The 25498-nt window shown below is 39.6% G+C and overlaps 1 protein-coding gene across 1 annotated transcript in view; it reads left to right on the forward strand.

The window, feature by feature from the left end:
• Positions 1 to 25498, forward strand: part of XPO1 (exportin 1) — a gene marked incomplete at its 5' end in the record, with an annotated part of 34136 nt that overhangs the window by 5910 nt on the left and 2728 nt on the right. The window contains 19 exons of the mRNA XM_084262400.1: positions 1989 to 2061; positions 10408 to 10469; positions 10550 to 10594; positions 10683 to 10864; positions 11298 to 11346; positions 11432 to 11551; positions 11653 to 11781; positions 13260 to 13418; positions 14839 to 15036; positions 15699 to 15837; positions 17597 to 17778; positions 18575 to 18731; positions 18860 to 19023; positions 19782 to 19916; positions 20495 to 20678; positions 22125 to 22231; positions 22874 to 23068; positions 24027 to 24195; positions 25341 to 25475. Of these exons, the coding sequence (XP_084118526.1) occupies positions 1989 to 2061; positions 10408 to 10469; positions 10550 to 10594; positions 10683 to 10864; positions 11298 to 11346; positions 11432 to 11551; positions 11653 to 11781; positions 13260 to 13418; positions 14839 to 15036; positions 15699 to 15837; positions 17597 to 17778; positions 18575 to 18731; positions 18860 to 19023; positions 19782 to 19916; positions 20495 to 20678; positions 22125 to 22231; positions 22874 to 23068; positions 24027 to 24195; positions 25341 to 25475 (2584 nt within the window). The remainder of the gene's footprint in view (positions 1 to 1988; positions 2062 to 10407; positions 10470 to 10549; positions 10595 to 10682; positions 10865 to 11297; positions 11347 to 11431; positions 11552 to 11652; positions 11782 to 13259; positions 13419 to 14838; positions 15037 to 15698; positions 15838 to 17596; positions 17779 to 18574; positions 18732 to 18859; positions 19024 to 19781; positions 19917 to 20494; positions 20679 to 22124; positions 22232 to 22873; positions 23069 to 24026; positions 24196 to 25340; positions 25476 to 25498) is intronic.

The raw sequence follows: 25498 nt of genomic DNA on the forward strand, positions 1-25498 counted from the left end.
TGACTATTGCTGGTAGTGAGGCAGGGGGCAGAATTGAAGTCACATGCGCAAAAGAATTAATAGAAACCTGGACAGCATGAACCTCTGCAGATTAAGATAGAAGAATGTGAATTAGATCCTAGAGCAGATAATGAGTGTTGGGTGTGGCAAATTGCTAGAAGTCTCTGTCCTTTTCTTTGACTTGGAGGAAATACTGGGGGGGGAAGACTATAAAGATGAGGGCCATCTTTAGTTCAAGTCAGGATTTTCATTTAAGTTTTGTTTGGTTGTTTAGTGCTTCTGTAAAATGACTTGCCATTCTGCCAAATAAATTGAGTTGTGGGGAAAAAAAGTTTGGAAGCAAAGAGAACAGCTAACCAGAAGTGTTATCTGAAAGGGCTACTAATGCATGTGCCTGTACAATCTAGTAATTCAGGTAAGAGTTTAGATCTGCTTCAGGAATGTTAGCACTGTCTGATACCAAATTTCATACTTGGAACATTGTTAGAAGCTTATTAAATGTAGGTTTATGAGCTTGGGTTAGTTGCAGATGGGGTCTGTAAATCTCTAGCGGTGGCTGAAAGCACTTCCTGTGAAGTGAAACATTTTGCTTAAAAATATTTTCATACATTTTTCCTTTGTGAACATTTCATTTATTTCATTTACCTTTTATGCTAAGTAATTAAGTACATTTAAGAATTAAAATTTAGTTGATAAACTTTTGCTACTGACTAGGGAGATAAAAATCCCCTGCCAACTTTCTGTTAATGCGTGATTTTTTCTTCATACTCAAGGTTTTTGAAGGTGACAGAGCATTTTGCAAATGCAGGATGCACTTGTGAGGCTCTTTGGAACATGGGTGGGAGAAAGGTGTAAAGGGATGTAGGTTATGTTAAGATGAGAACAGCAAAAACAGTATTTTAATACAATGTAGTTTGGGACAGTCTACATTGTGGGTTTTTTAAACTAAACTGAAGTTTATATGATCCCTTTGGTTGAAATGCTATTGATCCTACTTTGTATAACGACTAACCGTTTTGAAGAGGAACTCTTATTCTCAGCCAAACTTTTAACTGTGAAAACTTGAGTTTACCTTTCAGGCATTGACACGATACTTACTTTCTTCCTAATCCACTGCAGATAAAGTAAATGCAAAACTCCCGGTCCCCTTTTCTCTCCTGTCTATTCATGCTAATGGGGTTTTACCTATTGAAGTTCTTCGATCATATCATCACAAACTTCTTTTCCCTGTTACTGTGAGTTGGCAGTAGGGACAAGTGGGCAGAGGGACTGGCCTTACTGATGGCTTTGCAAACGTAACTGTTTCTGGTAAGAACATAGGAAGGAATTCCTGAAAGGTAAAAGGATTTCCAAGAGCTTATTCACATTTTTATTATTCTTTGACTGAGCACAAAAGTTCATCTTTAAATAGTAGAAATAGCTGCCATATTGGGGTGGGTATTGAAATTAAATAAACCTGTGGGTTGTCTTGCTGTTCCTAAAGTAACACACCAGTGAAGTTTGGGAAATTATTTCTTTAGAAAGTGTCAGTGTCAGGACATGTGATGTTAAGATGTCTTTTTTTTCAGCTCTTAGAGGAACGATAGGAAGCTTGAGACCATCCAAGCTGCTAAATATATTTAGGAGCCTGGTTGTGTTAATACTTCAACATGTGAGCAGTCATTTATGATACAAATTCATATCTGGCTGCTAGTTTCTCTTTTCCAGATAGCCAAAATTGTCTGCCAGAGGGCCTTTTATTTTATTTTTCCCTCCCCTCCTGGTGTGAGCATGATCAGACAGCAGGACTTAGTATAGCAAAGAATAAAACAAGAAAAAAATGCATGAAACGTCAGTAAATGGGTGAATAGACATATATTTAATAAAATGGTTAGTTTAATAATCTTGAAGTCCTAGATGTTAAGTGTGAATGTCTGATTGAATGAGAGTCCTGAGACTGACTTAGTCTTACAGTAACGTATTCACATTTTGTTCTTCTCCAATTTCAGTATTACGGACTGCAAATCTTGGAAAATGTGATAAAAACAAGATGGAAGATTCTTCCAAGGAACCAGTGTGAAGGTAGGGAGGTGTTCTTGTTTTTTTCCTCTTAACCTTATGTATTAACTGAGGTTTAGACCATCTGTCCCTCTGTAGGTACTTCTCAGCTTCACATATAATTACGCTGGTAGCTTCTTGTCACGTAGTAATACCATCTTGCATTTCTGGATGATGAGACCATGTCTTTCCCTTTTGTGATAATGGTCTCAGTGGGATGGTGAGCACCTGAAATTCTCTGAAGTGTCATGGGAAGGTAAAAGGTGTGGCTGATAGTTTTGAAACCTTGCCACTTAAGTCTTGTACTGTCTTATGGGCCAGACTTAACCTGAAGAATTCTAACCATAGGCAGCTGCTGGAGTGAGCTCTTGGCTGAGGGTGGAGGGTTTGGTTCTCTGCTTGGCACAGGAGACTGTGTGCGCACCCCACCACTACACTGTCACTTTTCTGGTGGAGTCTGCAACTAGAAACACTAATTAAGTGTGTAGTCTTCCCTATTAATGGTCGTCTCACTGCCCAACGAGATGCTGCAAAGTCTGCTTTGATGCATGTAAGCATATATGGCTGTTAATGCAAGTGCAGCATAGGTCAAGCCCCAGTCTTCACTCCTTGCAAGGAATCTGGCAGTCTTAAAGGGAATGCTGTGTTTCATTTTTTCTCCCCTCTGTCCCTTAACAGCTTGCAATGCGTGCTGGATTTTAGATGTTAGCTATAGTATGGTATGGGATTGTTGATGCAGCTTTCTGTCAAGTCGTGATAACTTCAAAACATAAAATGCAACTACTTTAAATTCTTGGCATTGAATGGTGTCACCATTCTATCTTCCACTTTTTAGCAGAAACTGGGTTTTGGAAATCATTAAAGCAATTCCAAACTTCTGTCTACTGCTGTGAGCTTCATTAACAATGCTAAGACGTGTTTTAAACTTTTATTTCCAGTGCTTAGCTTTTGATAGGATATTGATTAAAACAAGTGTTGATGAAAGCAAACGTTTAGCGGGACACTTGTGCACTTTTTGATGGCTACTCTTCTCACACACCCCTCTCCTTCCCTACTATAGGTTAGATAAAGCATAGCTCTCTTGCTTTGGAAGAAAGTAAGGAGTCAGTAGTCAATTACTTGGCTTACTACTGCCTGCTGGTGAAGGGAGGTGTTGTAAAATACATGTCACAGACATAGATTTGGAACTGAACAAAAGCCAAATATATAACTTAATTCAGTAATTGCTAAAAATACACTCTTACTGCATAGAATAGATAATAAATAGTGGTGGTAGGCTGCAGATGCTGGCTGTGCTTTGGGTCTTATCTCAGCTGTGCTTGAGATGCCAAGATAATACTGTATGCGTGGCTTAAATGAATATTTTTGAGTTGGTGTTTCAGGTTTTTGTTACTTCATTGTTTGCAGGCATGGGTAGTACTGTTTGGCTGGTCGCTGCCACCTGAGAAGATGCCGTAAATGTATCTCAGTGTGTTCTAATGCAGAATAAAGTTACTGTCTGCAGTTGTACCATCAACTCTTCAGTATTCTATTCTTGGTTTTTCCTGACATTTGTATTTTTGAAGACCTCAGGGGAAAAAACAATCCATCCTAATGTGTGTGTTGGTAGTTCAACCTTTTCAAGTGTTTTCCCTTCCACAGAGACAGACTGAAATTGTGAGGTTGGTTTTTATCCTTGCATTTTAGGGGAATTGAGTTGCTTGGCTTTTACTCATCTGGCTTCTCCTGTACATCAATAGAAGACAAATGGGCTTAGTGTATTATGACATTTGATCTATCTCGGCCTCAATGGTGTGTGAGGGAGAATCAAGTGTTTTCATCTCTAATCACACACCAGATGAAACTGGATGGTGGTTGGCTTTTTAATTTTTATTTTTTGGCTGACGATACTGGCTGATGGAAAATAAATTCCTCCAGAGCTCATTCAGATGGTTTGATTACCTGGCAGATAAGAAGGATGGTTAAACAGAGGTTTCCTTGATTCTGATTCCAGTTGTTCCTTTAATTGACAGCATTTTCCTGTTTGAAGTCCGACTAGTAAAACACGGGTGTAGGAAACTGAAACTCAAGAGAACACAGTAACACTTAGTAACCCAGCAATTCACACAGGTTACGTATTGGTTCTTTGACCTTATATCTTGCCTCATAGACCTTAACAGGCAAAATTGGATATATGTAGTAAATACAGCTAACAAAACTTACTTTAAAATGAAACTAAATCCATTTCTGACAAAACACTGTTTTCCCTATGTACTGTTGTTTGCAAAGCACCTTTGTGACCTGGTGGTGTATAACAAGTCAATCTTGACACCCTCAGGGAGACACTGCTTTTTTATTTATATTGATATTCACAAACCAAACACAATGGTTACCAGTATGTAGAATATTTCTACAGTTCAGGGTGTTAGTTCCACCTATTGAGCCCACCTTTTTAACTACAACTAGTTAACTTTTTTCTCGCTTCAGCTTAAAGTACCTTCTAAATTCACTAAGCTTGCTCAGTGAGGTGGGGTCTTTACCTGAGGAGGGGGCTTTTGACCACAGAGGTGTGACATCTATTTGTAATTATTATATTATAATGTATTATAATGAGCTGGTGGACACAATATTGTAAGTTTCATAACTTCAACCACATATGGCTGGTTTAGTAGTTGGTCTCTCCTTGTTTTAGTACTCCTTTATTGCATCTTGCATTCCTTAAATCCAGTTATCTCTGATGGACCTTGAGTATTCTTGCCAACTTGACAATGCACTGGATTTGTTGCCTCCTCAAGGCCTAATTGTTCCAGACTGTCCTTACTCAATGAATGCTAACAGTGTCCCTTTGTGATCACAGCCTTAGCTTTTAAACCTCAAATATATGTGAGTGTATACATAAAATAACCAAACCATTTTGTATTTCTAAGTTGCTCTGCAACAGTAGCAATAGCAGTGTTTAGAGTTAAAGAGTAGACCTGAATTGAGCTGTCAGTGAATGAAAAAGTGTTTGAAACAACCTGCCTGGAAAATTCTTGGAGAAATAAAGCAATGCTGTTAATAGACACCTGAACTGTAAACTTTGGTGTGGGAGTTTGGTGGTGGGTTTGTTACTTGTTTTGGATTTTTTCCTAGCTGTACATGAAGTCATACATCAGAATGACTTGTTGGGCCTTCGGATTAGTCAGGGTTTTTTGACTGTTTCTGTCTGAATGCTGGGAGATTTTAGCTTCCAGCCTGGAATTCCAAATGCCAGACGTTTTCTTCAGATGTGTGAAACTCTATTCATAAATTTACTTTTACTATTTTAAAACAGCTTTCAGTTTTGAGCTCTTCTGGCTTTGGTACCTTTTAACTTGTAAAAAAGTTTGTCTGTTTCTCAGATGTCACTGAATTTTCAAGGTTGAGAATTGTAAGGACTTTCAGAATGTTCATTTCTGTTTTTCCATAATTCTAAAATGGGAATTAGGGAAAAAAATACATCTCTAATACTTAGGTGGTTACATTTTTTTATTGTTGCTTTTTTTGGGGGGGGGATTTGGTCTGCTTTTGGAGTTAGCACTATGAACTAATTGTTGACCTGGTTACCTAGCCAAAAGTGGAATTTCAGGAACACAGAACTGGTAAAATTCAGTTAAAGTAGATGTCTGACCCATGTGTTCAGTCTTCAGACCTGATTAGCCACAGACCATTGCAGTAGGTTAGAGTTGGATTTTATAATGCATTTAGTCTTCAAGAGAATGCTTCAGATGGTTCTTACACATATACAAATTGTCATGTGGCTTTTCTTCAAACCTTCTTGAGGCTGCTTTAGTGAAAGGCAGGTGATGTGTTCCAGAATATCCCATGCAATGGCTTATTTGCTCTTCCAATTCAGTGATATGTTTCATTAACCCTGCAATGTGAAATGAAATTCTGTTCCTGTGAACAAAGTGAGCTTGTCTGGAGTGTTTGGAGTTGGAATGGATAAGGGCTTCTTCATTATGAAACCTGAATTGTTTGTACAACTTTACTGTTTTTGAAAGGGGAGGGGAAAAAAGGAAAGTGAAGTCTTCAGAGACTTGAGTTTAGTGGCTCCTGGAAAGGTCCTGGAGTTAAGTATAAAGCTTTTGGTGTAGTGGAAGCTGCTTGTAGGAGAGTTTTTTTTTTCTGTGGAATGATTATATATTTTAATGGAAATTTTTGGCCTGCTTCATGAAGACATGTTTTCCAATTTTTCGTGTAATCAGCTATGTGACAGTTCTCTGTGTGTGGGAAGACAAGCTCTATGCCCTTTTAAAGAATTTTTGTGAACTCCTTTGTTTCCTGTTAAAAAGCAAAGAGGTTACAGATTGATTGAGTTCACCATGAATGGGGAAAGATGATTTGCAGGACCATGTGGGGGAAAGCATTTTTTCTTAAGACTGAAAATAGAATGGTAATTTGCCCACGTTTTGGGGCTACTTAAACAGCTTATTGTCAGTGTGCAGGCATACAGACATCCTCAGAGGGGACTGCTTGACTTTTGGATATGAAATTAAAATTTTAGTTGGAAAATAATGTTAACCTGCTGAATTGCATTGTCTGTCTGCTTCGCTTACACCACTTATTCTTTAGTATACGCAGAGAATTTGTTAGTTTTAGTGAACTAATAGCAACTTGCATCTACAGCAGATGTTTGTGCTCTGTAACTGCATAAAAGGATGTGCTTGGGTGACTTAAGTACATGAAGTGGATTTGTCTGCAGGTGTGTTAGTAGTTGTGTGCTTTCATGGTAATGTGCTGTATTTGGTCATGACAGGAACTCCTCTGAGCTCAGGTTACACAGCCTGGATGAGTTGGGATTGCTCTGAAATGCATAGCCAAAGATTAAACTGTAGGATGTTTCACAGCTCAAGTTCAGAGTGCAGACTGTACTAGTGTTGGATAATGCGATGTTCCTCCCTGCCCTGTTGAGCTCTGATTGCATAGCTTGGATGACCTGTGAAAATACTTCCCTCCGGAAAGTGTTTCAATTTGACTGTAGAAAGGAGCAACTTTCACATAAGGACTATGATATGTAATGTTCATCCAGAAACTGAGAGGCTTAGAATTAAGGTCCTTGCTTTATCGTGGGTGTGTTTTTGTACTTAGCACAGAAGTACTTTCTGTGTTTTGCTTACCACAAAGTGCTAACCATGGTGCTAGCCCAGGCCTTCTGACAATAATGATGACCAGCCTTTCTGATGATTAGAATGTCTTTTGATGTTGCAGCTGGGTTGATGTACTATTTAACTGTTGTGGATAAAGATGTACCTCACCTGTGTACTTCATGTTTCTGAGCCAGTGCTGGTGCTTCTCTAGCTCTTCAGTGAGCTGTTGTAGGGAGAAAAGCTGGTGGGAGGTAGCTTGGAAAGTTTTTAAAAACACTCCTATGGTAGCACTTTTTCTCCTAGCTGAGCCTCTGAATGAGGTCATGAGTAGGTGCTAGGACTGCCAGTACTGACTCACTGAGAGTTTTGGAGATGGAGAACAGAATCTGCTCCCTTTGGTCACAGGTTGTCATGAGATCAGCATGGCTGTAATGTCACATGGTCACTGAAGGATGTTACTTGTGTCCTGAGTATTGTGGTGTTTCTTTTTCTTGTGCTTTACTGGAAGGTCTGTTTTCCAGGAATGTCTGTCTCTTCCTGTTTGGCTCAGTGAAGGGTCTGAACTTGGCGGTTGTGGTGTTGCTGTCTTCAAAACTTGTTCGGCTGCTCCTGTGATTGAAGGATACTTTCTAGGCAGTGCTTGTATAGCTTGTGTGTCCTGTACTTGCATTCTTAAAATAACCCAAACTTTCTTTCAAGTTCTCAAAACATACTGCTTTTAGCAAATCAGACTGCAGCCTTAAACACTTCTGTGAACAGATTCTTGTTGAAAAATGGTAGCGAGCTTATATATTTTTGTCAGGGTATGTAGTTGAAATATTTTTCCTACTGAGAACCATTCCTGTAGAACAACAAAGAAAAGAACTATTAAATATGGATCAGAAGCTATAAAACTTCAGTGGCATTTTCTACCTTTTTTTTTAAACCAAAAAACACTAAACCACAATCAGAAACCATTAAGAGAATTGTATTGCTGCTGCTTTTGAAAGGATTAAGAATATGATGTTGCATGGAAGACCTCAAAAGCCTACAACACCCCATGTGAAAACTAGCAAACTTTCTAGGTTGTGTTTTGAGCTGTGGTCACTTTTTTAATGGAGCAGTTTAAAGCAGAGAAGCTGTTCTCTGGTCCTGATTGCAAGGCCAGGTGGATGGTAGCAGAGCATGCAAGTTGTAACCAAATAGCTTAATACTGTTGATACAGCAAGATAGAAAATAATGTGGTTTTCAAGTCTGAAGTCTAAGAACACCACTCACTTCTAGTTCCTTTCTGAAACGCAAAGGATTGCAGCAGTAGGTTTCTCTTAGTGATTTCCAGATAGTCACAGTGGTGTGGTTTCTGGCACCGCAAACCCATTTCTATATATATATATATATGTGTGATTTGTGAATGTAATGCTTGAGCATGGTGTGTGTGTTTTAGCTTTAAAATACTAGGAGGGGCCTATGATGTCAAACTAATGCCACTGCTTGGTAGTAACTCTTATTCAGTGACTGACAGTGATACTTACTTTTGTCAACAACCATTCTTCAGGAGTAATGTGGTTTGATCCCAGTTGATAACGATGAATAGTATCATTTGTAATTGGAGCTAAGTGTAGTATTTATCTAATGGCTCCAAGTGCAGACCTAGATTTTCTGGGTTTCATGACAAATTACTGAATAGTTCAGTTTAATCCTGTTACTCATGCCTGGGGAAGAAAATATTTAAAAAATAACTAAATCAGGTAAATTCTTATAAATGTTTCAAAATGTAGAATAGTGGCTAAAGGAAAACAAAATATCTACAACATAAGACATTGTTCTTGCTACTGATAAATTAATCTGAAATCCTCAATGATGTGTGTTGTCTGCATGAGTCAGTTAAATGCCTTGTTGAAATGATTGAAACTGGAGTTTGGGTTCATGAGTTGGATAGCAAAACATAACACCAATTCTGAAACTTCACTTCGACAAGAAAAGACTTGCCCTTTTTTTCTGAATGCTTCATCCCTGATGTGCTCCGATCGATCATTGTGTCAAAGTGATGTCGAAGTAGAACTATTAGTAATGGTCATGTAGTTCCTGACTCCAGATCCTCTGTGCATGCCTTTCCTTGAAGTCAGATGTTTTTGTACAGAATGGTTTTAGATACACTGTGATGAAAGATGACTTGGAAAAGACATTGTTTCCCTGTCTTAAGTAATTGATAGGTTAACAGAGAGGAAGAGCTGAGGGTTATGTGGCAAAGTGAAACTTCAGGCAGTATTGCTTGCTACAGTGGTTTTTTGATGTGATGGAGCTGATAACTAAAGTATTTTTAAAACACTGATATAAGCAGCACAACAAAACAAGTGGTTTAAGTACAGTCTGTGCCACCAGTTGACAAAGTAAGCAAAAGCAATAAACCAGAATTAAGAGTTTTGTAATCCATAATGTGAATGTGTGCTGTAAAAGCTGAGTAGTCCAAATCCAAGCACATTGTACTGTATTGGTGAATATTTGTTCTTGGAGGGTTGTGCAGGGAAACCTTTGCTAAGATGTGGCACAGTGTTTTAAGTGCTGTGCATGGGAATTCCTGTTTTAAAATGTAACACCTGAGTCAACTGGAGTGTGTCTCAACTTCGGCACATTGAAGGTGGTGTATCACAGCTCACCATGCAATTCTAGCTAACTTGGCATTAAAACTGGAGTCTTACTTGGGAAGCTCTGTTTGTTTTTGAAGTTCACTTAATAAAGCAGTAGTTGAAGATGGTGGAGGACTCTTGCTGCTATTTTGTCTTGACATTTGTCAAGTTTGGCTGAGACAGTCAGAATCTATGTGCAACTTTGGAGGTGCTAGGTATGATGCATAATGGGTACAGAGAATGTCTCACTGAGGGAGCTTTACAGCAGCATGTGTAAGTACTTATCACAGCATATGTCAGGGTCTGGACAGTGTTGGATGTGATTTCTTTGTGTCTTCAGCTTAATGCAGCCTTGTGCAGTGCTACCAGTGCAGGGTTTATCACAATTTCTTGCATCTTTCAGGAAATCAGTCATTTCATCTGGTGCAAATTACTACAAGTATACTCCTTAGCATGTTTTTTAAGCATAAAGTCATTTTTAATATCTGATGTATCCTCTTGAAGGTGGGGTTTTTTCCTATATGGCATTCAAGTCAGAGGGATGCTTACTGCCACTGCATTTTTGTTCCTTAGAGGTGTTTCTTCTTATAAAATATGAAAAATCTGAATTAAAAATACTTATTAGTACATTTGTTATGTCTGGCATGGTTGAAAATAAATTCCCAACTCTTTTACAGGTATTAAAAAATACGTTGTTGGCCTAATTATCAAGACCTCGTCTGATCCAACATGCGTAGAAGTGAGTGAATTCTTCTGGGGTGGGGGGGAAGAGGGAGAGGTATATTATCCATAACCTGACTCTCTTCTTGTCTTCTTCAGAAAGAGAAAGTGTATATTGGGAAACTGAATATGATTCTTGTCCAGGTAAGCCAGAGTTCTCAATGTTACAGATCTCATCATAAAGTTTCTGGCTTCGTATATGTTTCTAACCTATAAACATTGGGCTTTTCAGATACTGAAACAGGAATGGCCAAAACACTGGCCGACTTTCATAAGTGATATTGTGGGAGCAAGCAGAACCAGTGAAAGCCTTTGTCAGAATAATATGGTGATCCTTAAACTGTTGAGTGAAGAAGTGTTCGATTTTTCCAGTGGCCAGATTACTCAAGTAAAAGCAAAGCATTTGAAAGACAGGCAAGTACATATATTTAAATGTTAAATGTTGTGCTAGCATCTAAATAGTTGCTGTCACTTTGAACTTGGAGTGAACGCTTAGAACTTAGCTGATTTTTCTTTAAAGCAGTACTTAGAGATGATGCCTACTTTATTTGTGTACAGTTTATTGGTACATTATTGCAAGTAGCATCTGTTGACTGATGATTCCTACCCTTTTAATAGAGCAGTTGGCATGGTTTGTATTTCTAAGCCAGAACTTCTTGGCACAGGCTTCAAGCTACTTCAAATATCTGTTATTACCATGAAAATTGAAAAAAGCCAGGTGGCTTGTGAATGTCTCCATGGACATAGGTTTTCAGGACTTGGTCTGTGAGTGTGTACGTTCTGATTAAAGTAGATAGAATTGTTTATGGATTGTGGAAGTGCCTACTTTTTCATTATCTTTTTACAGCATGTGCAATGAATTCTCCCAGATATTTCAGCTGTGTCAGTTTGTGATGGTAAGTCTTACTTCTTTAATGATGGTTTTGAAAAATTCTCCCTCATCATACCTAACAATGCCTTAAACTCTGGGTGTCATTTCAGGAAAACTCCCAAAATGCTCCCTTAGTTCATGCGACTTTGGAAACTTTGCTGCGATTTCTGAACTGGATTCCTCTGGGTTATATATTTGAGACCAAGTTAATCAGCACACTAATATATAAGGTACTCAAGCAAAAACTACCAGCTTTAAAATACAAGTTGCAAAAAAGTTTAGCGTGCAACACACTTATAATACTCTTTCCCCCCTTTTTTTTTCCTAATAGTTCCTAAATGTTCCCATGTTTCGAAATGTCTCTTTGAAGTGCCTCACAGAGATTGCAGGTGTCAGTGTAAGTCAGTACGAGGAACAGTTTGTAACGCTTTTTACACTCACCATGATGCAGTTAAAACAGGTAATGATTTTAAAAATCTTTTGACAGTTTCATTGTGCAGAATCCATTTCTGTGCAACCTAGGCCAGTTAGAAGTTTATATTGGTTATAGAGCTCTTAGTAATACAAATGTTGTTAAGTGGTATTTATGACTTGATCAGAAGATGCAAAGTGTATTTTTGACTCTGGCTCACAGGTGTATTTGTTGCATTGATTTGTTTTGATTAAGAAGTGTTTTGAGTGCTCTGGCTGTCTAATGAGGGAAGTAGAGAGAGATGTAACAAAGTGTACTGCAATGACTTGTAAGACCTAAACTGACCCAACTTGTGCACGTCATTTTTAAAGTTTTGAAACTGGCAGAGATGCTTGTCATAAAAGCCATGCTTTAAACTTGGATGATTTGATGAATTCCCTCTGAGCAGTTCAGATTGAAGTACACAAGCCTGAAGCTTTCCTCATCCGCATCTTCAGCGGATGGTTGAAGGTTTTGTTGACTTTTTTCCTCTGTTTGCAAGCGTTGTTTCATCTTAGATGTCCTTTAGAACAGGCACATTTCTTGTAGTTTATGTTCCCCCCCCCCCCCCCCCCAGTTTCAAATGGAACTGTAGGCTTTTTGTTTAGTTATACTTAAATGTAAAGGCAGGTTTTTTGGCATATATCACAGTAACTTTGTGTGTTTCATGGCTGGACATCGCTTCTTCCATTTTTTGTAACCAGTGGTGCTTTTCCCAATGCCAGTACATCTGGTTAAAGATTTTTTTTTTTCTCAAAGCATCAATTGAATGCCAAGTTTTTTTTTGAGTATTTGGCACGTTTTGCAACCAGCAGGTTTGTAGCATCACTGCTGTATGCGAATTTGATGCAGGCTGTTGCATTTATTGCAAATGTTTGAGACTCCTAGCTTCGAATGGAGGGCAGTCAAAACCACACAAAAGCTGGTGACAGAAGTGCCAAGCTGTTTGCTCTGTTCTATAGCTTAATAGTGTTGACATTAAAGCTACTTATTGGCAATGTTGAGAAAGTTTTCTTTGTATAATGGTAGAATTCAAAAGCTGACACACCTCTTGAAAGGTACCAGAGATCTTTGTAAGATCAAACAAACAAGATATTTAGTATCCTTCAGAGTTTCTTGCTAATTTCTAAACATTATGGAGGAGACCTTTCATGTGTTTTAACGTGATGTAATGTTTTGAAACACATTGTTATTAAGGACAGGTGACAGACGTCTTTGCCTGATGCCCATTAGAAATGCCTCCGGTGGTGTTTCATTGTTTGAAAGTTTGTATCTGTTTGCATTTTCACCTTAGTGTTCATTTTGGGATTAAGCATGAAATGAAGGAGCTTTAAGACATATTTTGGAACATCACTGTGTTAATAGGAGTTACCATGAAAAATAGAAGGCTTTTTTTTTTTTTTAAAGAGCCAAATATGTGTTTGTTACAGAAGTTTTATTTCTGTATCAAGAGGGAAATTCTTGATTATATCTCTTGTTTTTACTAGATGCTTCCTTTAAATACAAATATCCGACTTGCATACTCAAATGGAAAAGATGATGAACAGAACTTCATCCAGAATCTCAGTTTGTTTCTCTGCACGTTCCTTAAGGAACACGGTCAACTTATAGAAAAAAGATTAAATCTGAGGGAAACATTAATGGAGGTAAGTTGTGCAGTTTATCCAGTTTGAAACTGTAGCAGGTGTGTTCTCATAGTTGGAGGATGCGATACTAATATCTCTAGATCGTTGTACGTAAGATGGTTTTTTCCCTCTTACTCCCCCTTTCCCTTGACATCACTAGTAAATTACATGAATGCAAGAAAAACCTGAAAACTTTTGTTTCCTTGTGTGTCTGAAGACCTAAGTCTGTCTTTCCTTACTTGTTCCTTCTTGAAAGTGTTAAATACAGCTTTACAATAAATTCCTACATTACTTTTCCATGGTTCTCTTCCAGGTTCCATTGGGGAGGGGCAAATAGATCTTGCAGGGGAATTAGCTGTAATCTAACATGTCCATCTGAAGCCCCTCTTTTCAGTATTATTCTCAAGGCATTTCTTCTGGAGGTAGCCCCTAACAAAAAAGTGCATGCTAATAAGTTGGCTGCAAATACCAAACTGTAGGTCATTGAGAAGATGGCCTAAGAGGACTCTCGTGTTTTTATTGCAAAAAGAACAACTATCGAGGGATCCCAAATAATTCCTGAACTTGCAAGTGGCAGGTTTTCAAAATAACTGAGTTAGGGCAGCACAACTCAAGTTCCTGCCTGTGTTGAGGGTTTATTAGAAACAGTGACATGGTTGTTTTGTATCCCCCTTTGATGTTGTAGCTACAGATTCTGAATTGTATCTTCACCTTCTAAAACGCTCTTGAGTTGCTGTAGTACCTAAACTATGACCATGTCTTCAGATTTCATTTGATTCATTCTGTCTGCTCACTAGTGGGCTTTGCTTTGATACCTTTGATCAGGGGATTGCAAAATAAGTTAGGCAAAAAAGTTTGTTTATGTAGTTCTGACTTCAGTGGTTGGTACCTCAGTCTGTCAGGATTGCGTCAGTGGCTTTCCCTTCTCAGTCTATGGCAGCTGTTCTGCCAGTGAAGTTGAAAATGTTCTGGTAGAGAACTTGTGTGGAAAACAAGTGAGCAGCAGCATGAATGGTTGCTGTCGGTTCTTCAGGGTATAAGGATCCAGAACAAGCATAGCAGCCCTTCAGACAAGCTGTTGAGGCTTTTTTGAGGCTCTGAACCACTTGCCTTGCAGAAGCTCCAGAGGCTGAGTTGGATAATTTACAAACAGGCTGGTTTGTCTATGGCATTTTTTTTTAAAGATGTCTTTAGGCAACTCAAGATCTAAGAGCAGATATGTGCTTTGAGAGTAGCAGTAATTGACTGGGTGCTTCTGGTTTTGAGTTGTTTGGCTGGTCAGAACCTGGCCGTGTAATGTTCTTGAAATGTTAAGGTCTCTTGTTCCGAACGTCTATGTTAATTTGGCATTTCTTCAGCATTTGGGTAACTGAACTTGAAGCAATGGGGTTTTATCTCCAGAAATAAGTGGTAATCAGATGTTTAAACAACACTTTTCCAGGCTCTTCATTATATGTTATTGGTATCGGAAGTTGAAGAAACTGAAATTTTCAAGATTTGTCTTGAATATTGGAATCATTTAGCTGCTGAACTCTACAGGGAAAGTCCGTTTTCAACATCCGCTTCTCCATTGCTTTCGGGAAGTCAACACTTCGATGTTCCTCCACGGAGACAGCTTTATCTGCCTGTATTGTCCAAGGTGATCCATGCTTTAGTTATGATACTGTGAAGTTTTAGGTACTTGAATTGAAAGGTTTTGCTTAATCTCTGGGGTGACATGAGAACTTTTCTTACTTCAGCTGGTTGATGATTTGATTTTGGTATTTAATGTGCTGCAATTGCAAAAATAACTTTTCAGATGACACCAGTAGATGACAGAAGTATTAATGTAGTCTTTCAATTTTTAAGTTATCTTCTCTGAGTGTAAGGCTAACTTTTAAAAAGATAAATCGATATTAAACTGGGGTGTTGTTTTTTTTTTTAAACAGATAAAGGCTGTGGGGTGTTACAGTTGTAGGAAAAAATGTGTGCATGGAAAAAGTGGTCTTTAAAAGACCCGTAATATTCCGTTTGCATTTGAAGTTCTATAAAGTATACTACTTAGGTTTGTGGGGTTTGGGTTTTGGTTTTGAACTATGTGTTTGTGGAATGAGAAATCATCAGGCTCTATTCTTAATGACTTTTTATAGTTAATCTGTCTGTCTGGAATCTAGAATAGGAGCTAAGCTCATGAAGTGCTGCATATGACCTTTCTGTGGGTCAGACTGCCTGGCTAGAGTGTTCCACAGACACCTGTGGACCTCTGGCTGTATTTTCCTGTTCTGGTTGAACTCAATTTTAACTTTGCTGTGCAACATGCAGGTCCGATTGCTAATGGTCAGCCGTATGGCGAAGCCTGAAGAAGTCCTAGTTGTGGAAAACGATCAAGGGGAAGTAGTACGAGAATTCATGAAGGATACAGATTCCATAAACTTGTATAAAAACATGAGAGAAACGTTGGGTAAGTGTTCTAGCTGGTATTTCTGTGCAGCTGCATCACCAGCATGTGTGTTGCAGAGTGTTGGCTTATGGTTTGAATTCCTGTGTGGGTAAAATGACTATCAGTGAGGAGTAGTTCATGAACTTGAAAGGGAGGAGGCAGTGTTGCTCTGAAGTTTTCTCCAAAGTTTTCTCCATGTAATGTTGAATAACTTGGTCAGGTATTGATAAGCGATGTTTTTGTCACTTGCCTTTTCCTATGTAACACCAACTTCTATTATTCCTTTACCAAAATGTTTCAGATCACTGAAACCTTGGTTTTGTCAGAAAGCTGTTACTTTAGGAGGCTTTTTGTCTGAAGTGGACTTGCTGGTTATTACTTTACTTGAATTTTAAGTCTTGTGTGGACCAGGCACTTGCAAAAAGAATTTCTTCAGTAGATGTTCTGAATGCAGCTTGAAATTTTCGCACTGCTCTTAAAACACAAACGTCCAGCTGGAACTTAAGCTTCAAAAATCTTGTCCAGAGCTACTGCTGAGGCTTGGAATGACCTTGTGAAAAAGCACAGTAGCTGCAGTTAGTTACGTATGATGTAGGAGGAAACAAAATACATCAGAAGCTGCAAGCACACCGAAGAACATCAGAGTCAGTATTTCTATAGTGTTTGTTGGAGCAAATATTTCATTTTTAGCATGTGTAGACTAGTCTACAGTGGTCTGTAGAAGTCTCATGTTTGGCTGTGACTGTTCTATCCATGAGTTGATTGTCTCTCTGCATTGTAGTGGTTATGTAGTCTTTTTTTTTTTGGCAAGAAAAAAATTTCAGAGTCCAAACTGCCACTTGTGGAGCGACAGGATTACGATTGTCACATACAATTATTTCTTACTCATTCTCACCTTTGTATTTGTGATGTAGGTACAGATGGCATTAGATGGTTGTTCTTAAATTTTTTTCTACAGAATGTGAAAACTTTTTTGTTGGATTTATTGTATTAAAATGACTGACTACTGTATATCCTGAGCTGTAGTCATACTTCCAGATACAAGATGATTTATATGGAAATGCAGCTTTAGTGTTTGATTTCTGATAACTATTGCTCACAGTGTAATATCTGGAATATTTACTTTGGAAAAAAGTGAGACACTGGAGGCTGCGTTCTGTGTCATAGTAAAAATGGGAATCTGGCCTTCAGTGGCTTCTGGCTTGTTGGGATGTAGAATTTTATACTGGAGACAATAACCTTTTGTGGGGCTGGTGCAAGTGCCTGTGGTACTTGAATGTTTCCACCTAGACTTGGTTTGGAGTAGCATCTCTGCTTTAACTATGGGCTGCTGGAACCAGTAGGCTTAGTGATGCTGAAATAAAGAGCAGAACAAAATTCATGACTTCTCAGACACTGTATCATGTCCCCACAGGGAGCCAATCCCATATTCTCAGCACATGATCGGTATGTATGCTGCTTGCTAATAATTCACCGGAGCAACTTCACTGATTTGACCAGTCTGTGAGAAATTAATTGATTCAGACTTCTCACATCGCTGGCATGTGGGATTTTGCTGAGATCATGGAACAAACATAACTTTTTCAGTAAACTTTATTCTACGTCTTCAACGAATTTAAATTTTTAGCTCATTCTGTCACTAGTTCAGGAAAGATGTTTTGAGCTGACCTAACAGTTTGGTTCTTTTTTTACCTTCTTGAAACAAATGTGACTTTGCTTATGGATTTGTGAAGCCAGCTGTTGCTTTAAAGTGTGCGTGTTGGATGTTGGTGTCTTTCAGTTTATCTTACGCATCTGGATTACGCAGACACAGAACGAATTATGACTGAGAAACTACACAACCAAGTGAATGGAACAGAGTGGTCGTGGAAAAATTTGAATACCCTGTGTTGGGCTATAGGCTCAATCAGTGGTGCAATGCATGAAGAAGATGAAAAAAGATTCCTTGTTACAGTAATTAAGGTACTGTGATGCACAGCTCAGAGCTCTGTCACGTTTTGTAAACTTAGTTTCTTGAGCATAAGGTACAAAGATACTGGTGGGTGTTCTTAGTAAGGCACTCGTATGGCAGGCGAGTTCATGGGAAATAATTTACTGGGAAATCTCACAGCTTGAATTTAAGGCTGATACATGCTTTAGCCGTTAATGATGCAGTCATCTAAGCAGTCTTTTTGCAATGAAGATCTCAGGATAGAGTTTAGTTTACAATAAAGTGTTTAAGGATGCAGAAGAGATGGAAAGGGATCACTAACGAAATAAAGGAGAGCGGCAAAATAAGCCCCTTCTTTGCCTAGCACTTTGGTGTCTTGCAGTGTTCCAAATAATCATTGATCAAAGGGATTTTTTGGTAAATATATGTATGGAAGCCCGCAGGAACAAAACTTATTTTAACAAGATTTTAATTTCTTCTGTTTTCTGTGGAGTCTCTATTTTTATCATTACCCAGTTGGTCTGTATTTGGTACCGTGAGGCTTGTTGAAGTTACCCGTGCAGAAATGCGTGGTTACATTTTAAAATGGGAGATTCTGTAGTTGAAAGTTGGGTTGAAACTTCAGTAATGGCATCGCCCTGGATCTTCACCCACCTGAGGGGTTTGGTTTATTTTGGATTTAGACTTTGAAGTTGATGGCAGCCGCTTTCCTTTATTTTAAACCAGCTCCTTGTGGGACTTTGTCTTAATACATGCTTTGTCTTTCATAGTGCTTTTACTTGAACTGAACAGACTTGGATAGGAAACTAAAAATATGTTATGTTGTAGGATCTCCTGGGACTTTGTGAACAGAAGCGAGGAAAAGACAATAAAGCCATTATTGCATCAAATATAATGTATATAGTAGGTCAATACCCACGGTTTCTGAGAGCTCACTGGAAATTTTTGAAGACAGTGGTCAACAAGCTGTTTGAATTCATGCATGGTAAATATCTGGGCTTTACTTGCCATGTTCACTAGTTTTAAAAAATAAAAAGTGATGCTTGTACCTGCACGAGTATTTTTGGGGAGAGGGGGGAAATACAAAGCAGTAACTGGCCTGATGTAATTTAGAAACCCATGATGGCGTCCAGGATATGGCTTGTGATACCTTCATCAAAATAGCACAGAAATGCCGCCGGCATTTTGTTCAGGTTCAAGTGGGAGAGGTCATGCCATTTATCGACGAGATCTTGAACAATATTAATACAATCATCTGTGACCTTCAGCCACAACAGGTATGTTCAATTCAGCCTTGTGGAGAATTCCTACAGACTAAGCAAAAGTTACTCCTACTGAAAGGTGGGCTTTCAAAGCTTGAATCATGCTATGTAGTTTCCTGTTGCAGTATAAACAGCATCATCAGGTTGTATTTCTGAGCTCTCCGGGTGCTTGGAAGGAGAAATAAAGTTCATTTAGTTGCAACTTTGATTTATGGAATGTTTTAGTAAGTAAAGAAGACATAATTGTTCTGGTTTGGGAAAGAGTAATATCCATCTATAAAGGTATACCTGCAGCTTGGGTATTTGCGAAGGGGGAGGGGAACAACCCAAAAGCACCTTTGTTGAGGGAAAGGCACACCTCATGAAGTGATACAGTAAGTGTGCACGTGTGACAATGAACTGAGATATCGCAGTGATTTGTGGAGACTTTGAGCAGGGTGGGTTTGGCATCTAGGAAACAAGGTAATCCAGCCAGCAGTTTAAACGTGCCTGGTAGTATTTAGGAAAGAGCTAAACAGCATGCATCTGAGCTTCCTTCTGGATGTGGTGGCAGAAGGGAGGGTGGCTCTGGGATGTTTCTAGTGGCATGTGAAGGGAAGGGGATGGAGCTTTTTACATGTCATGAAGGAAGGGAAAAGGATTTCGTCAAGTGGAGTAAAACACGTGTGTTAAACAGTGAAAACAGCCTCCATAATGGTTAGTTGAAAACAGTGTGAAAAATTCTCCTGACTCCTTTTGATCCTTCCTGTCTGACCTGTGGCTGTTCCAATCAGGTTCACACGTTCTACGAAGCGGTAGGATACATGATCGGGGCGCAGACAGACCAGACTGTGCAGGAGCACCTGATAGAAAAATACATGCTGCTCCCTAATCAAGTATGGGACAGCATAATCCAACAGGCAACAAAAGTAAGCTCATAAGTTTTCAGTGTGTTCTTGCGCTTTCTCCTTTGTCTTCCATTGTTCTCCTAAATTACAGCTTTATTTGCATTTGTTCAGTCTTTTGAAAATGCTTCATCCCCACATGTTAAATAACAAGATTCTTGTGCTGCACAAGAGCTCGATTGATTGGAGTTAATCTAATTAAGACCTTGAAACTTAAGCAAGCATGAGTTAGTTTTCTCGCTCTGCCTTCCCTCTTAAACCAAGAGCAGACTGCCTTTCCTTTGGACCATTTCTTCCTGTTTTCACATTCTTAATTCCTCCTTTATTATTTTATTTCTTTCTTTGACTGGATTAATGCTTGTCCCACTCTATCCTTCTGCAGAAGAGCACAATTAAAGCAATCAAAAGTTTTATCCCGACTCTGAGGTAGTGGCAAGTGCCATGAAATAAAACAGCAGTATATATCTAAAATCTGTACATTTAAGCTATAAACTTATTAACATTGTGTAACAGAAGTAATTTAAAGTTATACTTTTATATCAAAAGCTAAAGGGGACATTTGTATTTGCTAAACAAAATGGGACTTTTTTTTTTTTCAACAGAATGTTGATATTCTAAAGGATCCTGAAACCGTTAAGCAGCTTGGTAGCATTCTGAAAACCAACGTAAGAGCGTGTAAAGCAGTTGGCCACCCCTTTGTGATTCAGCTTGGAAGAATTTATTTAGATATGCTGAATGTGTACAAGTGCCTAAGTGAAAATATTTCTGCAGCTATTCAGGCTAATGGTAAGAAATTCCCCTTTCTTCCTGAGAGCAATGGTTAGCGGTGTGTCTCATCAGGTTTCAAAGCACACTCCAATTAGGCTAATTTTACTGTGTTTATTTGATAATTTGCGAAAGTGGAGGACCGAAAGTCCTTGGTTTGATGGGGTTTGTTTTGTTTGTGTTAACCAGATCTTTTAGTTGACCCCTGATTTTAGAGAGAAGAAAAATACCAATAAAGGAGAAAGTTTAGGAAAAATGCAAAATGTTGTAGATGCTTCCTTAGAATTAATAAGCATCTCAGAGACAAAGGTGTAGTGTGTGTTCTTTTACACTGAAGTTGACTGTTAAAGGGGACTGTCTTCGAAAGAATCCCACTTAGTTTTTTCAAAAGATGTTGGTGGGGTTTGGTGTGATACTGTGCTACTGAACAGTGTTACTACAGAAATACAGCTGATGCCTAAAAGTCACGATAAGCCAGGATTGAAATTGCAGAGTCCCATAGACCTGGCCTGCTTTTATCAGATAATTTGGGGCCTAGGGTGTCTCAGTACAAGGTGCTTCTGTAGTAGCTCGTTACAGGATTAAATGAGTCAGTTGCAGTGTTACGTGTTATAACCTGCTTTCTTCCCAGTGCAGATGGCATTTGTAAATGGGAATGTTGAGTAGAATGTGGTAACTGAGTGGCTGGTTGAGTAGCTTCTCGGCGTTTAGAACAAAACTGGCTGAGAATTGGTTGTCTTTTGACTCTGCACTGTTAGTGGCTGGAATTTGTCCTTGCCAGAAGCTGCGAAGCTTAGGAACCAGTTGCTAGGATTGTAGTCCTGACCTGCTACTTGATGAGCAGCTGCTGTGATGGCAGTTGCCTCAGATGATGTTTTCACAAGTGCTGCTCTCCTGGCAGAGATGGCTGTGATGTCAGCATGAGCAATCCTCCCTTCCTTTGCTGCTCCTGGGGCTTTCCCCTGCCTGTGCTGTAATGATGTGCAGCTGTGCAGTTAATCAGCTCAGGTTTTGCCGCAGTGATTTGCGGGTAACTGAATTAGGGAAGAGACTTCTTAAAGGTAGCTGTGGGCTTCACACAGGAAGACAAGTGGAAGGATTATTTCTCTTAGATGAAATCAAGAACTTTTTTGTTCTCCTTCCATTGCTTAATGAGATCCAGGTTGAGTGAAACACACTTTATTTCCTTCACTTGAAGAGTGAGATAGAGCTGTGGTTTTGAACCTGGAAGGTACTGTCAGTGGTGGTTTTGGACCTATGGAGCTACAATGGGGGAAGTGTTGGGTTTTGTTTTGTGGCTTGTTTTTTCTTCTATGATCCTTAATTGCACCATGAGCAGAAAGAATTCTTTGTACTTTGGATATTGGGGAAAAAAATAATCCAAATATTCTTGGGTTTGTAATACCAATTTAAGTTAATCTTTTTGTTACACCTGACCCAAATAACTGAAGCTTCAAAACTTTGCAGGTGAAATGGTAACAAAGCAGCCCTTGATTAGAAGTATGAGGACTGTAAAAAGGGAAACCTTAAAACTCATTTCTGGCTGGGTGAGCAGGTCCAACGATCCTCAGATGGTAAGTAGATCACAGAATCAGAGAGTTGTAGGGGTTAGAAGGGACCTTGAGAGATCATCAGGTCCAACCCCCCTGCCAAAGCAGCTCCTTAGCTCATATTGCACAGATAGGCATCCAGATGGGTCTTGAATATCTCCAGAGAAGGAGATTCCACCACCTCCCTGGGCAGCCTATTCCAGGGCTCTGTAACCCTCACTGTGAAAAAGCTCTTCAGCATGTTGGTGCGTAACTTCCTGTGCTACATCTTGCAGCCATTGCCTCAGATGAGTTTTATACAGATAACACTGAGTTACTTTGGGGGATTTGAGTTTGTACTGTTGTTGACTGAATCAGTTGGGCACAGGAACTTGCTTTAGGTGCCCTGTAAAGTATAAAGGAGAATGTATGGCTGTATGGAGGTAAGCCTGAGCTACATTTGAGATACTTTGTTTAGGTAACTTTATCTGAGAACAATCCTCAAGGAAATCAAGGAGGCTTAATATAACTTGATGGGAAGCCATGCTGGATGGATACAGAGGGGTGGGTGTTTCACATTGCTCAGGAATAGTATTCCCTGTAACAAAACGATGACTTTGCTATCAGCTGTACACTAGAGACTTTGATAACTGCATTGTTCTAACCATGGCTTACTCTTTCAATTAGGTAGCTGAAAACTTTGTTCCTCCCTTGTTGGATGCAGTTCTCATTGATTACCAGAGAAATGTTCCAGCTGCTCGAGAGCCCGAGGTCCTGAGCACTATGGCTATCATTGTAAACAAGTTGGGTGGACACATTACTGCTGAAATACCTCAGATATTTGACGCTGTTTTCGAGTGCACGTTAAATATGATCAACAAGGTACTTACATTTAATCTCTCGATAAGGTATCTCCCTAGTGGCTGAAGAAAATAAGGAAATGGGGACTTAGGAGTATAGTTTTGGCGGTCGGCACATCTTTAAGTGGAAGATGCCCTTTTCTTGCAGTGAAGGGAGGCAATACCTGGGGAGTGTGAAGTTCCTGCACAGCTTCTGTTCTAGGGAAGTTAAGCGGGGGTTTGTGCCTTATTCCTGTGAATGTTGTTCCCGTATGCGGTGTCTCATGGATCATCTGCCTGGTGTTTGCAGTCACAAAGCATTTGACTGAAGACATCGCTGCTCAAAGGGATGTACTTGTTCTGAAGTCTGGCTGTCTAGTTGGATGTCTTAATCCCCTTACCTTAGAAATGTCTCTGTTCAGGTCTTAATGGAAGTCATTAGTGATGTTTCTGTTCTAGGGACTTAGAATGCTGTGCTCCTGGAAGCAGAAGTGTACTTCACTCAAATGTTGGTGTAGGATTAACTGCTGATGTTCATAAATATTTAACATTATGACTATAAGTACTGATCAGTCATTTGGAATATCTCCACACTAACACAGTTCTTGGGCAATAGGTATTTGCATAATACCTGATCCCTACCAGCTGAATTGGTGCTACTTTGCAACAGGGTGTAACCTGAAATGGTGCCCCTGAAGCAACATAGATGCTTAACCAGCATTGGGACCGTCTGTGTGTCGGTCTGTGGACTGAATAGCGATTAAGGTTCTGCACTGAGAAAGTGTGGCACAGCCTGGCAGTGTTGTGTAACTCTACAACATGGTCTTATTGAGCTTTGGTGGGGGAAACCCTTTGCTTTACATTTCATGTTATTTTAATCCTGGGACCTAAATGCTGTTCTGTGTCAGCTGTTGATTCGTTCCATTTAACAGAAGATCCTAATGACAGATCTTATAGGAAACTAATCATTTTTTTTTTTCTTCTCCCCCCTTCCCTTCTAGGACTTTGAAGAATATCCTGAACATAGAACAAACTTCTTCTTGTTACTCCAGGCTGTAAATTCTCATTGCTTCCCAGCGTTCCTGGCCATTCCTCCTGCACAGTTCAAGCTTGTTTTGGATTCTATTATTTGGGCTTTCAAGCATACAATGAGAAATGTCGCAGATACAGGTAAATGGAAGTGTTTAAGATGCAGGTTCTGTTTGCAATATTGGATATTTTCTGGTAGAGAAAGCTGTTTCCTTTTGTCTTCAGGCAAACTTAGTATTCCAGTCACACAATCCTGTATTGCCTTTGCATGAGAAGAATCTTTTTCTATCTCAACTTCACGTTGCTGGGCTGGAACACCAGGACGCTGTTCAGTCCTGCAGCTGTTAGCATTGTTATGGTTTATGCTTGTCTCTCTTTCTCCCTCCCTTGCAAGGGCTGGCACATCTGAAATGTCTGACTGGTGAAAACTGGTGTTACAGCTCCACTTCTGCAGTGCTGTGCTTGGTGTTTGACTTGGTACCTCAGTGAGACAGTTGTTGGGTGACTGCTGAAGTCTAGCAGAAGTGTGAATGGCTGGGGGCTGAAGGACTCATGGTCTGGAGTGAGCCCAAGATGAAGGCTGCAGGCTGTGAAGGAGGCAAATTGTGCTTCCATTGGACAGCAGCAAGCTGTTGGAAGTTTTAGGATGATATTTTGCTGAGGACCTGAGTGTGTAACTTTACTGAACAGGCTTCAGTAACGAAAAACCCTCTGGAGCCAGGGTTAGTTAGCAAGGGTACAGGGGGGAGGTTGTATGAAAGTCATGGATTCAAAAAACACTGGACTTCAGTATCTTGAGCTTAGCGCCTTAACTTGACTCCTGGATAAAAGACTGTTGTGAAGCCCCTTAGTTTTAGCCTGTTGCCTTGTATCAGTGTTGGATGGGGGTAACTGACGTCTTTCGGTTTGTTTCACCTAGTAAGGTAATGACCTTTCCACATCATTCTGAAAATGAAAGCAATTTTCCCTTGTTGAAGTAGAAAGGCTTCTTTTGGTAGAGAGCTGCTCTTGCTTTCACTGGGACCAGTGAAGTGATGCGATTGGTTCTTTACGCTTCGTCATCTACTAGCACATATACAAGTGGTGTGCCCTGTGAGTGTGGCTCTAGCCATCTTGTGGCTACTTGAGGAACAGCCCAAGAAAAATCGCAGCATGTGTAATCCTTGTCTTCAGGGCCCATGAGGATTCCTTGGCAGATCTGTATCTCTCTGGGAAAAGCAAAAACACACGCAGGGGTTTTAATACTGTTCTGTTGGAAACTGAGTCCTTCACTGTGTGTTTTCCAGGCCTTCAGATACTTTATACCCTGCTACAGAATGTTGCGCAAGAGGAGACCGCTGCCCAGAGCTTCTATCAGACATACTTCTGTGATATCCTCCAGCACATCTTCTCAGTTGTAACGGACACTTCACACACTGCTGGTAAGAACTTCTGTATGCAAGCC

The sequence above is a fragment of the Gallinula chloropus genome, assembly GCF_964237585.1.
Source record: "Gallinula chloropus genome assembly, chromosome: 3".
Lineage (NCBI taxonomy): Eukaryota > Metazoa > Chordata > Aves > Gruiformes > Rallidae > Gallinula > Gallinula chloropus.